General features: G+C 35.9%; 1 protein-coding gene and 1 pseudogene across 1 annotated transcript; both read left to right on the top strand.

Moving 5' to 3' along the window:
- Window positions 1-18: 18 nt before the first annotated feature.
- LOC113710580 (flavin mononucleotide hydrolase 1, chloroplatic-like) lies at window positions 19-5,033 on the top strand (annotated as a pseudogene).
- Window positions 5,034-6,767: 1,734 nt separating this feature from the next.
- On the top strand, window positions 6,768-14,197 carry LOC113709339 (protein TRIGALACTOSYLDIACYLGLYCEROL 3, chloroplastic). Its single transcript, XM_027232087.2, has 10 exons — window positions 6,768-7,177; window positions 8,104-8,229; window positions 9,822-9,917; window positions 10,054-10,131; window positions 10,233-10,294; window positions 10,418-10,493; window positions 11,135-11,242; window positions 12,391-12,566; window positions 12,680-12,764; window positions 13,772-14,197. Exons 1-10 carry the CDS (start codon window positions 6,956-6,958, stop codon window positions 13,808-13,810), a joined length of 1,068 nt encoding a protein of 355 aa, XP_027087888.1. The 5' UTR covers window positions 6,768-6,955; the 3' UTR covers window positions 13,811-14,197.
- The last annotated feature ends 173 nt before the right edge of the window (window positions 14,198-14,370 follow it).

The raw sequence follows: 14,370 nt of genomic DNA, 5'->3' as shown, positions 1-14,370 counted from the left end.
ACGCACCTTTGCACATTATCAGCAAAGTACGACTACTTGTAAGGGGCCAAAAAAAAAAAAAAAAAAAACGGACCACTGGTATTATCAGTAACAGCGAACGCTTGCAAGAAGAGAAGCTGATGGAATGGCGGCTGCTTTACCATCATCATCAACATGGAAACCTTTCATTTCCTCGTTTACTTCTTCTCTGATTGTAAAACCAACCCATAAAATTTCTCCTCAAATGGCTCTGAACAACAGTAGTATTACCACCGCGGCCACCACCACCTCTAATATCAGTAATGCTTACACCGGTGGAAGAAAGCTGCCCATCTTGTTGTTTGATGTAATGGATACAATCGTTCTTGACCCATTTTACCAGGATGTCCCTGCATTCTTCCGGTATTTTCTTTTCTTTGCTGTGCTATTCGGTCCAAGTTTTGATCTTTTGGGATCCCGTTATTCAATTTTGTAATCGGGAGATATAGTTCTGTGGGCTGTTAAGTTTTCAATGCTCGTATGATTCTTCTTTTGTTGTTGTTCGTGTTAGACTTGTAAAGGGTGACTCTGGTTCTAATTTTTTGTTTTTTATTGGCTGCCAATTCTTTGAGATTTTGTGTTCAGAATGTCTATGAAGGAATTATTGGAATGCAAGGACCCAACTCCCTGGATTGAATTTGAAAAGGGTCTCATAGATGAGGTACATAACCAAAAAGATGATTTTTTTTTAAACAATTACTTTGGAGTATGTTGATGTGATGTTGATGTGTTTTTGGTAGTAACACTCATATCTACAAATTAAGTAACACATCCTAGTGGTATTTTGTAAAACCGTTAATCCATTAGATTAAAATTGTGGGGTTTTTTGTGTTCATTTAATTTTTTTTGGAAAAGGTAACACTTTATGATAAAGGGAATACTATTATTATGAGGCTTCAAGGGTGTATAAGCCTAGAGAAACAAGTAATTATCTTGTTATACAACTTTAAAGGTGAATCACGTTACTCTTTCTATTACCATCAGCCATTTTTTAACTAGAAGCATCTGTAGTTTGAGTATGCTATCCTTTCATCGTGCTGAAAGGGTAAATATGCAGTAGTAAGTGCATTTACTTGGACCTTACATTGAAGTTTCGTGAATTTTTTAATTCTCATGCTTCTTACTTTAACTATTTCAACCTCTTTTCTCTCAGCCAGAGCTGGCCAGGAAATTTTTTAAAGACGGGAGGTCTTTCGACTTGGAAGGTGATTAACAACTTTCGTGGCTAAATTTAGGTTTGATGAAATGTAATTGGTACCTGGATTGGCACTTTTGGATAACTTTGTGTCAGTCAACTTTGCTTGGAATTGTAACTCGACCATTCAGAAATTTGCCATTGTTGAATGATACAACCTCTCCCTTTGGGAAAACATAATGTCAGTAACCTTTACACATTTCTAAACATTTCAAAAGCTTCTGCAATTGTCCCAGGTTACTACCTTTCCCCTAATGAAATGAAACTGACATTGGTGCTTGATAAACTACAGTTGGGCAACTTATCTAATTCTTCTGTTTTTTAATGATATATAGTTGGGGAGATTTCTTCTCATTTTTATTTTCCAAAAAGCACATAAATTGCGTTCACATTTGTTTTGAGTAGAATGTACTCTCTCTGTATGCTGGAGCACTGCAAGTATTGTGTCTAGATAAGATTAAGCTAGTAACTCAGCATGTACGGCAAGGAGGCAAAAGTAAAGCACGAAATGAGTATGTCGATGTTTAATGAAGGAAAAGTTATCAACATGGTCCATGCTAACAGATTAAATTTTTTTTTTTTTAAACATGTGACTACTTGGGTCTTCAAAACTGGGTATCTATAGCAACTATTACAGCTTTCATTTCTCAGCTGAATCTTTTAGCAGTGGCATATGCTTTTGTACTCTGATGGATTTGATAGGGCAAGATAGGGTTTCAACTTTTCTAAAGAAGGGATAAACCCTCCTGAAAATGTTTATATACAGAAACTCTCTACCCTCTATTGTTATATCAGGAAAAACCAGAATAATAAGTAAGAAAGTCTTTCTGGGATATGTGAAATCAAGCATAGTGTTTGTTGATTTCACTTGTTTATTGAGCTCTTCTTCTCAATGTGCTTAGCATTCTTACTGTGCTTCGGATTCCTTTTGGAAGAGCTGGTGGAGTCCTTTAATAATGTGTGAATATGGTTTTCTCTTCCTTCCACCATTCATAATAAACAAAAATTGCAGCAAAAGCCAAGTTTGCAGATAATTTCTAAAACCTGAGCCTTTAGAATTGTACTGCTATAGTAAGAACTAGATTTCTAAGTCACTGGAAACTTCAGACATGCAGCAGATCGACACCCTCAGACTAGACAGTTTAATTAAATGAACAGTAAGAAATAAACTATGATAGCTTTATAACCTCACCACTGATTTACACATAAAGGATCAGCAGGCATTCATGATTAGCCTTGTATCGATGGTCTCAAATCTCCCTTGACAAGCAAGCCTAAGGGATGAAGGATAATAAGATAAGATTAGATGAAACGGGAGGCAGGCATATGCGTATGCATGACTCCATGTTTATAGGCTCATGTGAATTTTTCCTTTCAATTTTTTTCTTTTCTAAATTCCATGAGGTAGTTGTTTTTCATTGAGAACTTGGGATCTAAATCTTTTCAAGGAGGGTAAGTCCTTATTCAAAGACTTGTTAACAAGAGTTGTTGAAAGGCTATGAATATAATTTCTGTCAGTAACTTTTGCTTAGTAGAGGGGGAAATTACTGGCTACTCCTCAGCATAAGCTACATGATATTCTCAACCTTAAACCTCAAAGAAAATATTGTTAGGGATTTTTTCTTCTAGAGTTAGACTAAGCCCTTGGATGATGATTTTTATTTGCCTTCTGTAGTTCTTTTCTTCTTTTTTTTGATGAACAAGATTTGAACTTTTATTGCAGGCCTAAAAAACTGTATGAAAAGAGGATATCTCTACATAGATGGTGTTGAAGAGTTGCTTCGTGCTTTGAAGAAAGATGGCTACGAAATGCATGCTTTCACGAATTATCCTATTTGGTATGTCTTAATTGCAAATTTTGCTAAAAGCACAATTCTTTCAAATGACAACTGGATTTTTTCCTCCTCTGCAGGTATAAGATGATTGAGGACAAGCTAAAACTGTCTACCTACTTATCCTGGACATTCTGTTCATGTATATTTGGTATCTTAGTGCTCTGAAAATTTTCACCTTTTTGCTCCCTCTTTCTAGTGCATTGATGATGTGGTTTGCCTCACATTCAGGACATATCATTCTCTTCAGGTCAAATTTTGAGAATTTAAATAAGTATCTGAGGCTGTAGCAGTTTAGCCAGTTTGTGTTATGATACTGCTTCTTCAGAAAGGGGATCATTGTGCTTCAGACTTGGAGTTTCTTTGGAAAATTCTCTGCATTCTCTTAGACTCTAATTTTTCTATTAGAATTTCCACCTAAGATTCTTATATAACTTCTGCAATAGGCTCTTTAGCCTTTAGAGTGGTAAGAACTCAGAAGTTAGCCACTCCCCCCCCCCCCCCCCCCCCCCCAAAAACAAAAAAGAACTCTCTCCACTTATTGTTTTTGTTTTACGATGTTGATTGCTGTTTTTTCCTGAATACAGGAAAAAGAAAGCCTGAAGCTCAATTTTATCTAGAAGTTCTCAACTGCCTTAAGGTTGATCCAGCAAGTTGTATTTTCATTGATGACAGGTATAGTTCTTTATCAAAGTGGTCTGTATCAGGTTCACGTAAAAATTTGAAATGGACACTAATGAGGGCACTGGACTTTGTCAATAAGTAAGTATTTTTTTTGCATCACAATGTACAGCTTGGTATATCAGTCACTACAGACGTGCACTGTTTTCTAGATTCAGCTAGCTAGGAACTTTTGGATACACAAAGTAATATTACTTTTACCGCTTCTTTCTTCTCTCCTCTTTACCTGTAAAGGCTGGCAGGAAGGTGACAGCTGTGTCAGCCAAGCATTTCACTTTATTTACCACAACTCAAATGAAAGGAAAAATCAAAACACAGAAAAAAGAAAGCATAGTGCATATTTTATTGAAAAGCACAGTGACCTGGCATACATGTTTGTTTTGTACAAGACATTAATATTCTTATAACACTTAATTGTGAAATGGGCATGCTTTTATAAACTGCAATTCATAATCTCAAAGTGATGTTTGGACTGACAGAAGGTTGAAAAGGAGGATCTCTCTGTATTGTCATATGTTATGTAACATTTTGCATTTAAGAGTTGACTTTCTTTCTCCATACTTCTTTGGGCAACTATTGTTCTACATGTTGTACTTAGTTAATCTCATACATCTGATTTCTTAGTGGTTTGCCAATTAAATGTGTTAAATGATGACTGAATGTTGATTCATCAATTTCCGTGCAAGTTAACAAAGAAAACTAGCTGGTTCAACATCTTTCCTGTAGCATATCTAGCTGCTTTCTTTTCGCTCATTTAGCAGTATCTCAGTTTGTAAATGGTTGTGCTTGAGAAAGAGTTTGTGTGTGTGTGGTTCTTACAATGTGCAGTGACTGATGAATGAATGATGTTTGCACCAGGATGAGGAATGTCGAGGCAGCAATTGAAGCTGGTTTCACAGGTATTCAATTCAAGAATGCAGATTTGTTGCGCAAAGATTTGTCAATCCATGGCATTGACATTTCAATGAATGAACCCAATGAAAATCAAGATGTAGCTGAAGTTTTGGAATAACAACTTTTCGTTTCCCAAACTTCATCCGTCTGTTTCTCCTTTTCCCATATGTTCCTTTTACCAAAGATGGTGTACATTTTTTTCCTGGAAGAGCATTGAAGAAGTCGGTTCTCACCAAAATAACAGCAAAGATATCAAGGGCCTATTGGTGGAACCTCTATGTTCTTTTCTTGGTCCTGCAGTGTGCTTCCCTTTCTGATGTGTTTATTTACTGTTATAAGATACTATCCACTCTTTGCATGTTCTCATAGCCTGGTACATTGCACATAAAGAATCAATTCACTTGAATTTCTTATTTTCTTTTGTTGAAGAAAGAAACAGTAGCAGTAGCATGAACCACAAATTAAGCAGTTCCCCTTTTACTTTCCCTGGGACATGAGTTTATACACTGGTATCCAAAATCCTACAGCAAAGGCCCAACGAACTAGGGTCTTCCCAAGGACTCTTTCTTTTGGGTCTTCCCTAATCTGCTTTTGTCCCTGTTCTTGTTCTTTAGCCTCTAAAGTAATTCTGCAGAACAAGGAGACGAGTTGGGAAAAAAAAATTCTGGTCAACCAAATGTGAAATATTCATTTTTCTTTGATGAATAAGGGTCGTTTTAGAAACACCTTATGCTGCATTTCCGAATTTTATTCTTTGATCTTTGTTTAGACAAGAATAAAGTAAAAATGGTATGACATTTGGTAACTTTTCTTGTCCAAAATATGAACAAAACAAAACATTATACTCAAAAGAGTTATAAGTAAAATTACTGCAGTAAGTAACTGAATTAACAAGCAAATTAGTTTTTTTTTTCTTGCTAGGACAAAAAAAGTGTTTCTTCGTCGAACTTGAAAATAACATATGACCCAAAATTACAGGAAAAAAAAAAAGCAAAAAACTAGATTTTGGCCTGAATTTGAACAGTGATGCCTCTTAGTCACAGGACTGTATTTTATCTGGCTTGTGTTTTGTTTGCCTTGCCAGAGAAGAGGATGCCAACTCTCCCATGATCCCTAAGTCTTAGGTTGTGTTTGGATTGCATTTTTCTAGATTTTTTGTAGAAAAATTACTGTAGCAATTTGATATATGTAAGGTAAAAAAGTGATTGAAAAATGTATTCACAAAAAATGTAAGAATTTTTCTTTGGAAAATGTGTTCACTGAGGATGCCAGAGAAGAGGATGTCTCTTAGTCACAGGACTGTAAATTAAACCCTGAGTCTTCTATAAATAAATTTAAAAAAAAATAGAAGATGCCATGTAACTGTTTTTAACCGTAAACACATTTTCTAACTATCATTTTTTTAAAAACACACATCACATCTAAAAAAACATGCAATAGTATTATTTTCTAAACATACTGTAAAAAACTCAGTATAAAAGTTGCAATCCAAGTGGAAGTCCAAAGTAGACATTCAAAGTTAAAAGTACAAAATTCCATTCAATTAAGTTCTACCCTTTTCAACATTGTTAGGTCAATAATGATTTACCAAATTAAAAATGCATAAATGAATTAAAAAGAAATTTAGGACCCTTTTCAATTAAGTTCTACCCTTTTCAATTAAGTTCTTCAAGAAAATGCATAAATGAATTAAAAAGAAATTTAGGACCTTTTCTTTTGTGAAAAATAACAAAATAGCAAACCCTTGTGGATATATGATTGTCAATTTAATGCCCTTCTCTGAAGATATAAATCTCTTGCACCAAAGGATGTTAGGTAGGTGGACTTTGAAGGCTTAATTCAAAACTTTTTTTTTCTTTATTGTGAAAGAAATGTAATTAAGACTTTGGCTGAAAAATTGAAATTCAACCTATCTAAAGATTCAAAAAAAAAAAAGTGGAAAGGGAGAAAACAAAAGAAAGAAAAAAAAATTAAAAACTGCTAATTGGGCATATGGGGTAGGCAGCCGGGCATATATGACCGACCATTCGTTGCACAGAGGCTCTGAAAGAGAGGACGCAAATTCAATTCCTGTTTCTTTTTGTCACACAAAAATGAGGAACCTCGTTTAACATAAGCCTAAAACAAGAAAAGATACAAAGGCAACCCAATTAACCAGCATTTGACTATTAACTTGCTGACAAAATTCACACCTTCTTCCGACCAAGATAACAAGCCAATTATTTGTATAACTCCAGCAGAATTCAATCTTTATACATGGTTCTGAGCTCCCTAACCAACATTGGTCTCCTTCGAAATCGTCGTTCTTGAATACCCAGAAGTGGAACTGGGCAGAATGGCAGCTACTCCTTTAGTGGGTTCGAATATGCTCTCATTGAATTTATGCTGCAAAAGGGACTCTTTTGGGTCTGCCAAATCTTTTGTCATGCATGGTGTGAAGCCTTTGAATTTGGGTTCCTCTGGAAAGAGGAGGATCATTTGTGGTTGTACGGCTCCTATTAGAGACTTCAGGCCAGCTGATGCTGATGAATTTTCAGCTACCACAATCAATGCAAAGGTAAAAGACCAAAAATTTCTTGATTCTTTCTTTTTTCTTTTTTTAGGTTTGGGATTTCGAAATTTTGGTTTTATAGTCCTTTTTTGTCCTCATCGTTGATGTATCTTGACTCCTACTTTTTGGCAAGTTTTCCAATTTGGGATTTTTATTTAGGTGACCGTTTAACCATCTGTATCTAGCTGGATGCTTAAATTGCTGTTGATTTGATCAATTGGGATGTGTCTACTGATCATGTGACGGTTCAGTGGTCTTGATACAGATATCCATTGAGAAGGCTAGTGCATTGTCTGAACTTATGCATCTCTAGGTGTTTTTCAAGACTTGATTTTGGGTATTCTGAAGTACAGATAAAAGTTTACTTGTTTAAGGTTATATGGTTTCTCTTGATATCTCTGGTTGTCTCACCTAGGTGGATTCCTCATCTTGTAACAAACCACTGATGATTGGATTATGAGACTCCTGTTTTCCTGGAGTTTTCTCTGCCGTTGAATCAATTATGTAGATTTTGTTCCTGTAGAAATTGCCTCACTTGGTTGTTTGTCTGTTGAGTATGCAGCTAGACACCTGTCTAGCTCCTAGTTGCATTAAATTGCTATCTGAAGGTAGTTGGAATTAGGATTATTGAATCATGATTATTCATGGTCGAATGCAATTGTGGTAGATTATATTTTGTTAGTATACTTTCTAAATTGTAGGGCCCATGTAGTTCTGGCATATTCAACATAATTTTGGCTGTTCTACTGTTATCTTGCTGTTCTCTCCACATATTCTCGCAATTTATATTCTCCTATGTTTTCATTGAATAACTTTGTCTTGAACTTGGTTAATTTGTAAAACTGTTTTTGCCATGTCAAGATTGTGACCAGCATCGAATTTACCATGTTCTATCCTAGTGTTGACTTTAACCATCTGTTAATGGTCAACAGGATTCATCTAAGGCTGAGAGTGTGAGCATGGTGCGGGAGCAGGATGAAACTGATGTGCTCATTGAGTGTAGAGATGTCTACAAGTCATTTGGGGAGAAGCACATTTTAAGAGGTGTTAGCTTCAAGGTGAATTTTCTCTCCATGATTGTCCAGCAAACAGCTGTTATTTGATTCTTGTTCACCTAGGGAGATGTCAACTACCTTTTTTATATGCCTTGGATGTTTTAATTATGTGCTTTTTACTTCCACTAATGATTGTATCAAATTCTTTGACCCATTGATTTGATTTAAAAGATATTCAGATGAGTGCCCATTACAAGAGCAATTGCTTCAAATAATTTAATTTGTGTGCTCTCTGTGTGTTGTGAACCCTAAAAAACCAATTAGGTTTCTTTTTGTAGTAGTTGAGGTAGATTAGCATATACAAATGTAGTTTATGCTGTATCTTTACATCTCCATCATTGTCGGTATATTATAGTGATACATAATTTTGTTGTTCTTTTACGCTTCGTTCCTCTAAATTACCCGGACGGTGGACCTATTTGATGTTCTTTTTTTTTTATTCTACTTTTTCTGTGGAATTTTTTGTTTCCTCGCTCCTTGGTGGAGTTTTTAATGCAGCCCAGAGATGTTATATGTACATAATGGCATAAACTCTAATTCCAGCAGTTTCATGCCCTAAATTTAACATGTTAGCGTTAAATATCACACTATTGAAGAAAGACCTGCATTACATTTGTATGACTTTTGCTTCCTTGACCTCATATGCACAATTAATTTCAAGATAAGTAACTGGCTTTTCTAATTTCAAGAGTCATTCTTACCAAGGACAATGATTAGATTTGGCATCTTTTTCTCGAATTTACTACATGCAAAGCAAGATACTGTTACCTGTTTTTTGTGGTAGATATGCGGTCAGGAAAATACAACATAATGTTTTGCGAAAGCTCGTCACAAATTTAATTTGCCACTTAAAATTAGAGGGTAAACCTTTTTTTAAAAAGTCAAAGTAGACCTTGGACTGATATGTGTGTTCTTATTTTGACATTTGAAAGTAGGTACACATGCTAATACCTAGTTGTTGTAAGAAATATGATTGACTATCATAGTGGGTGGCCTCCTAGGGCTGCTGACTTTTTTTTGATCTTACTTAGACCTATTCTACTATAAGTTTTTTCATTATGCAATGCTTTTCATCCATTTCATGAGATTTCATTGGACAAGCTCCCAGGCTCTTGTGGGTATTAGAAACTGAACCAATGCAGCAGATTACGCATTTTAAAAGATTAATTTGACTATTCTCAAAGTTCAACTTCAGAATCATATTTAGAAAGCATGCTACATGAAACTGCCCTGTCACATAGAAAATAGAGGTCATTGCTCATTAACATTCTCCTACCATCTTTTGCCATGTTTTGCATCTTGAAACAGTTTTATTGGCATTTTGCCTTTATTCTTGTAATTGTAAGTATTGGCAATTAGTGCAATTAGTGTATACAAGAAGAATCGAGAAGAATTTAAGGTGGAACGGTAAATAATTACGGTCATTTGAAAACTCATCGAGCTTTGTTATTTGGGAGAAACGGTTATGACTATTATCAAGCATCTTTTTAGTGTCCTCTAGAGCAGTGAGCCTTTTATAAGTTGTACTGATCCAGTTTTTGTTGACTTGTATATTCTGTAAGTTGATGGTATAAAGACTTAAATAAAATGTGCAGATTAGACATGGAGAGGCTGTTGGAATCATTGGACCATCAGGTACTGGAAAGTCAACTATACTGAAAATAATGGCTGGACTTCTTGCTCCAGACAAGGTAATCTTTGGAATGCAATTTTTTGCTGGCCCTGCAACTCGGTTCTGAGATAAGCGTGTAATTTAATTAATGAGTTCTGCCAGATCTGACATTATTTGTGCCATGGTTTCCTCCATGGACTGTGTTTTATGAGTAGGGGGAGGTTTTGATACGTGGAAGAACACGTCGTGGTTTGATCAGTGATGAGGAAATTGCTGGCGTTCGGATTGGCTTAGTAAGTTAACTTCAAATGGCATATTTTATGAGCTGTCTTGAATTCGTCATGTGATATGAATTCAAAAGAAGAGACCTTTAGGGTTCCCTATTTTATGACAGGTGTTTCAAAGCGCGGCACTTTTTGATTCTTTAACCGTTCGTGAGAATGTTGGTTTCCTTTTGTAAGATACATTATACTTCCTAAACAGCAGTGATTCATCTTTTACTGCCTTTTGCCAAGAAACATAATAGTATTCAGTTCATCAATACTGAAATAATATGTTTGGCTCATGCTCAATTAACAGATATGAGAACTCTAACATGCCTGTGGATCAAATCTCAGAGCTTGTAACTGACACTTTGGCTGCAGTTGGGTTGAAGGTATGTAGAAATGATAAATATTCATGATAGATATATCAAACATCAAAACATGGTAGACCTGGATCATGTGTATAAAATAGTAAACCTTGATCACGTATATATTTCTTTCGTCTGATCTTTTAGTTCACAGGGGACACAAATATGAAGCAGTTTTTTTCAACTTTTATATGAGGAGCGTAGGTGCCTAGTCATATTTCATTATGATATAAAGAAGTAAGCAAATGTTAGTTGGCCATGCATCATGGAGAATTATGCATGTTAGTCTAACAGTTTCCCTTAATTTGGTTGCATACTATCATTAATGATACCCAAAATACTTGGGTCCATCAAGTTTTGCTTATCGTGAAATGATATAAACTTACATATGTAAGTGGAATAGATAATGACTACATTTTGTTTGGTTCTTTATGAACCATGAAATGTATTCTTTACCTTGTGATTGAAGTTCGTCCAATGTACTTTGGTACTGATGGTTCAAGTTATTTAAAGTCCTGGTGGCATCATAATGCTTGAATCTTGCATTTGAATGTGGGAATATCAAACAGAAAAGGAAAGGAATATAGTCAAAATAATTGTCACTACTGTTGTATGAGGTTTCTTATGATCTTCAACTTTTTGATCTTTATTAATGGTTTATGCAGGGAGTTGAGGATCGACTACCTGCTGAATTGTCTGGTGGGATGAAGAAAAGGGTGGCCTTAGCCCGTTCTATAATTTTTGATACAACAAAGGATGTAGTGGAACCAGAGGTAAGTAATGAGGGCTTTCTTATTGGTTACTTTTTACTGGACTTTTGAGGTTCTGCTCTTCAAAAAGTCCATATTTGTGCATTAAATCTTGCCAATTTTGGTTTCTAAACTGAAGTATGATTTAGCTTGGTCTTGATTCCTCATTTCATGTTATATAAGTGCCTGCAGTTTTGGACAACAAATCACTGTAGGATTGTTAGCTGATTTTGGCTCTTGATATTAGAACAGCTGATGTGACATCAAGACGTGTCAACTTATATTCAAATTAACCATTCTGTGCTTAATTTGTGATGACAGAGTTGTTATGGCTAGTATCTCCATAGTCTGAACACTTTTTAGTCAATCACTATATTACATATTGCCTACCAAAAAGAAAGAAGGAATTCAGGTAATAAAGATGCATTCAAATTTGTGGTCTTATTAAACTTCAAACTGAACTCTGCTTGAAATGGCAGTTTAAACTTTGTCTTTAGACTAATTTCTTTTCTGCAAAGTTGTTGCCTTCCGCATAGAACTTGCAGATGATTTTCAATTAATTATCAGTGACAGGAGATTATTAGCAACGACTATGTTAAGTCTTACTCTTGTTTTTCACGTCTTGAATATCAGATGCAGGAAAGGTAAAAAAAGGAAGGAAAAAAGAAGAAGAAGAAGAAGAAGAGAGAGAGAGAGAGGGGGGGGGGGAGGGAGGGAGGGCAACAAAGTTTGGGGAAACTTCTTATGCAAATTAGATCTCAAGTTAAGAAATTTACTTCTCCTGTGCTCTTTTAGATCTGATTATATAACCTGCTCAAGAAACGTTCCATTAACCATTTTAATAGAGAAATATACTTCCGTTAGGCTTTGAAGTAGTCTTGCACTGGGTTAAGATTTTTGCCTTTTCTCAAGACTTGGTGACAGTATTACTCTTTCTCTGCTAAGTATTAGAGTTACTTGTGTGAGATAGAACATTTTAAGTGCTCTTCCCAGTCAAAAATTGTCTTAGGGTGAGACACAACTAGTCTGTTTTCTAGTATTTCCATTTCCTTAGTGTTGCTTGAAATCTCTTGGTTGTGTACACATTATTCTAGCTGCTTAGCGATATGCATCTGTTGCAAACTCTATAGGAAGTTATTGACAATGGTGATAGTTTTTCCACATTTGAGCAGGTCCTCTTATATGATGAACCTACTGCTGGACTTGATCCAATTGCATCAACTGTAGTTGAAGATCTCATACGCTCTGTTCATATGAAAGGTGAGAGTGATGTCAGTAAGCCTGGGAAGATTGCCTCTTATGTTGTTGTCACTCATCAACATAGTACCATCAGAAGAGCTGTTGACAGGTACTTAATGCTCTCTTGCAAGTTTTTTAGTAGGATGCTGCAAAGCCTTGTGTGCATGGAATCAAGCATTTTTACTTGACCTTGTCCTAAAATTCATGTGCGGTGGTGTCTAGGTTGTTGTTTCTCTATGAGGGAAAGGTCGTCTGGGAAGGAATGACTCATGAGTTTTCCTCATCAGCAAACTCTATTGTACGGCAGGTAACAGCCACTATTGATTGGATGCTGAACTTACATTTTAATGTCTTCCAAGTATATGTATATGATATTTTAGGACTTTAACCTGGTCTTCTTTATCAATTTCTTTGGAGAAATACTATGAGAAGACAAATTACTAGGGGAAGAGGGGATTATGTGCAGGAGTGGAGATGCGTGTTAGTTGCATTTTGTTTCACTAGCTAAGCATGAAAGTGTGAGTGAATTCCCTCCATCCGACAAAAAATGACTATTTTTGGAGTTGCGCTTCCTTTTCAACAGTGATAAATAAAGAGTGAAGTTTGGGAGGTTTCCCAAGTTTACCCTCTCTTTTTGATGATTAGCACACAACATTTGATGGAATCTTGGTAATTCCAACAGTTCAAGGCCTGCATGTGTTGCTAAGTTGCAAATTACCCTTAGCATTCTTTGCACATTCATGGTAATGATGCATGTATCATCATAAGCACTTTTGCAAATGGGCAAAGATTTATAAATGTGGGTTCATATTTGAAGATAAATGTGGACTATTATTTTTCTCATCAAAATAGTGGCAATGTTGTACGATTATAACTATGGCACACAAATTGATAAAAGGGAATATAGGACCAATATAAATTACCATTTGGCTCAACAACCAGGTTTCTCATCATCATTGTTTTTAGGAGCTGATGTATTGTTTATTCAGTAGAAATACTTTCAGGTATAAGTTTCCAAATACTTGGCCTTCCCTCACCCTCAGTGGTGGGAGAATTGATGCACTAAATTTGTCAACAAAATGGCCAACGTACTTATCTGGTTATATATATGTATTGACCATGTATTCGTTCTTTTGTCTCAAGAAAATGTTACATTTACAAATCCACTCCTCTCTGACTTGCTTCCCGAGAGATGTATGCACAGCACACAAAACCCATATGTTGTGGTTTGTTTACCTATGACTTGGTTAATTCATAATTTATGCAAATGTTGAGTTAATTCTTAACAGTTTACCTGTTTTGCAATTGCTGTAGTTTGCATCTGGGAGTTTGGATGGACCAATTAAGTATTAGCTTATAAAACAGTGCTTAGCATGAAGATGCATGACATCCTTTAACTTGGATGCCAATGGATTTCACTTCGGAGAGAGAATTTAAATGGTTGAGTTGCTGGTTTTTTCCGGTCAAGCATAGCAATCCACTCAATTTGAATGGAGTGAACTAGCTAACATTTCAGCCTCAACAAGACGTGCCTGTCCTTGTGATGTTGGTGCAGCTTTTATTTTGTGAGCCGGCATCCACAACTTTGCAAGTTGGATAACATTGAACGTGACGACGGTCTACTTTTTTGTGGTCTTTATATTCTTTTCAGAATTTTGACCTTGTACTCATTCTTGCACCGGGCTCTACCTTGTAATTTGGAGTTATTTGATCGTCTAATGTATACCATTTGTAACCACAGTTCAAAGTCTTGGCTGAGACTGAGAGGACTCGGCCGTGTCATCACAGGAACGGACCTCTCCGTTTTGATTTCGATATCGGGACGGGATGAGTCTGACATACATGGGTCGCCAAGAAATAAGCCGAGTCACCGAAAACTCGGTCGAGAAGTCTTCGATACGAATAGTTTCAGC

The sequence above is a fragment of the Coffea arabica genome, chromosome 9e (genome assembly GCF_036785885.1).
Source record: "Coffea arabica cultivar ET-39 chromosome 9e, Coffea Arabica ET-39 HiFi, whole genome shotgun sequence".
In the NCBI taxonomy this organism is placed as follows: domain Eukaryota; kingdom Viridiplantae; phylum Streptophyta; class Magnoliopsida; order Gentianales; family Rubiaceae; genus Coffea; species Coffea arabica.
This window is presented reverse-complemented; position numbering and strand designations above follow the sequence as displayed.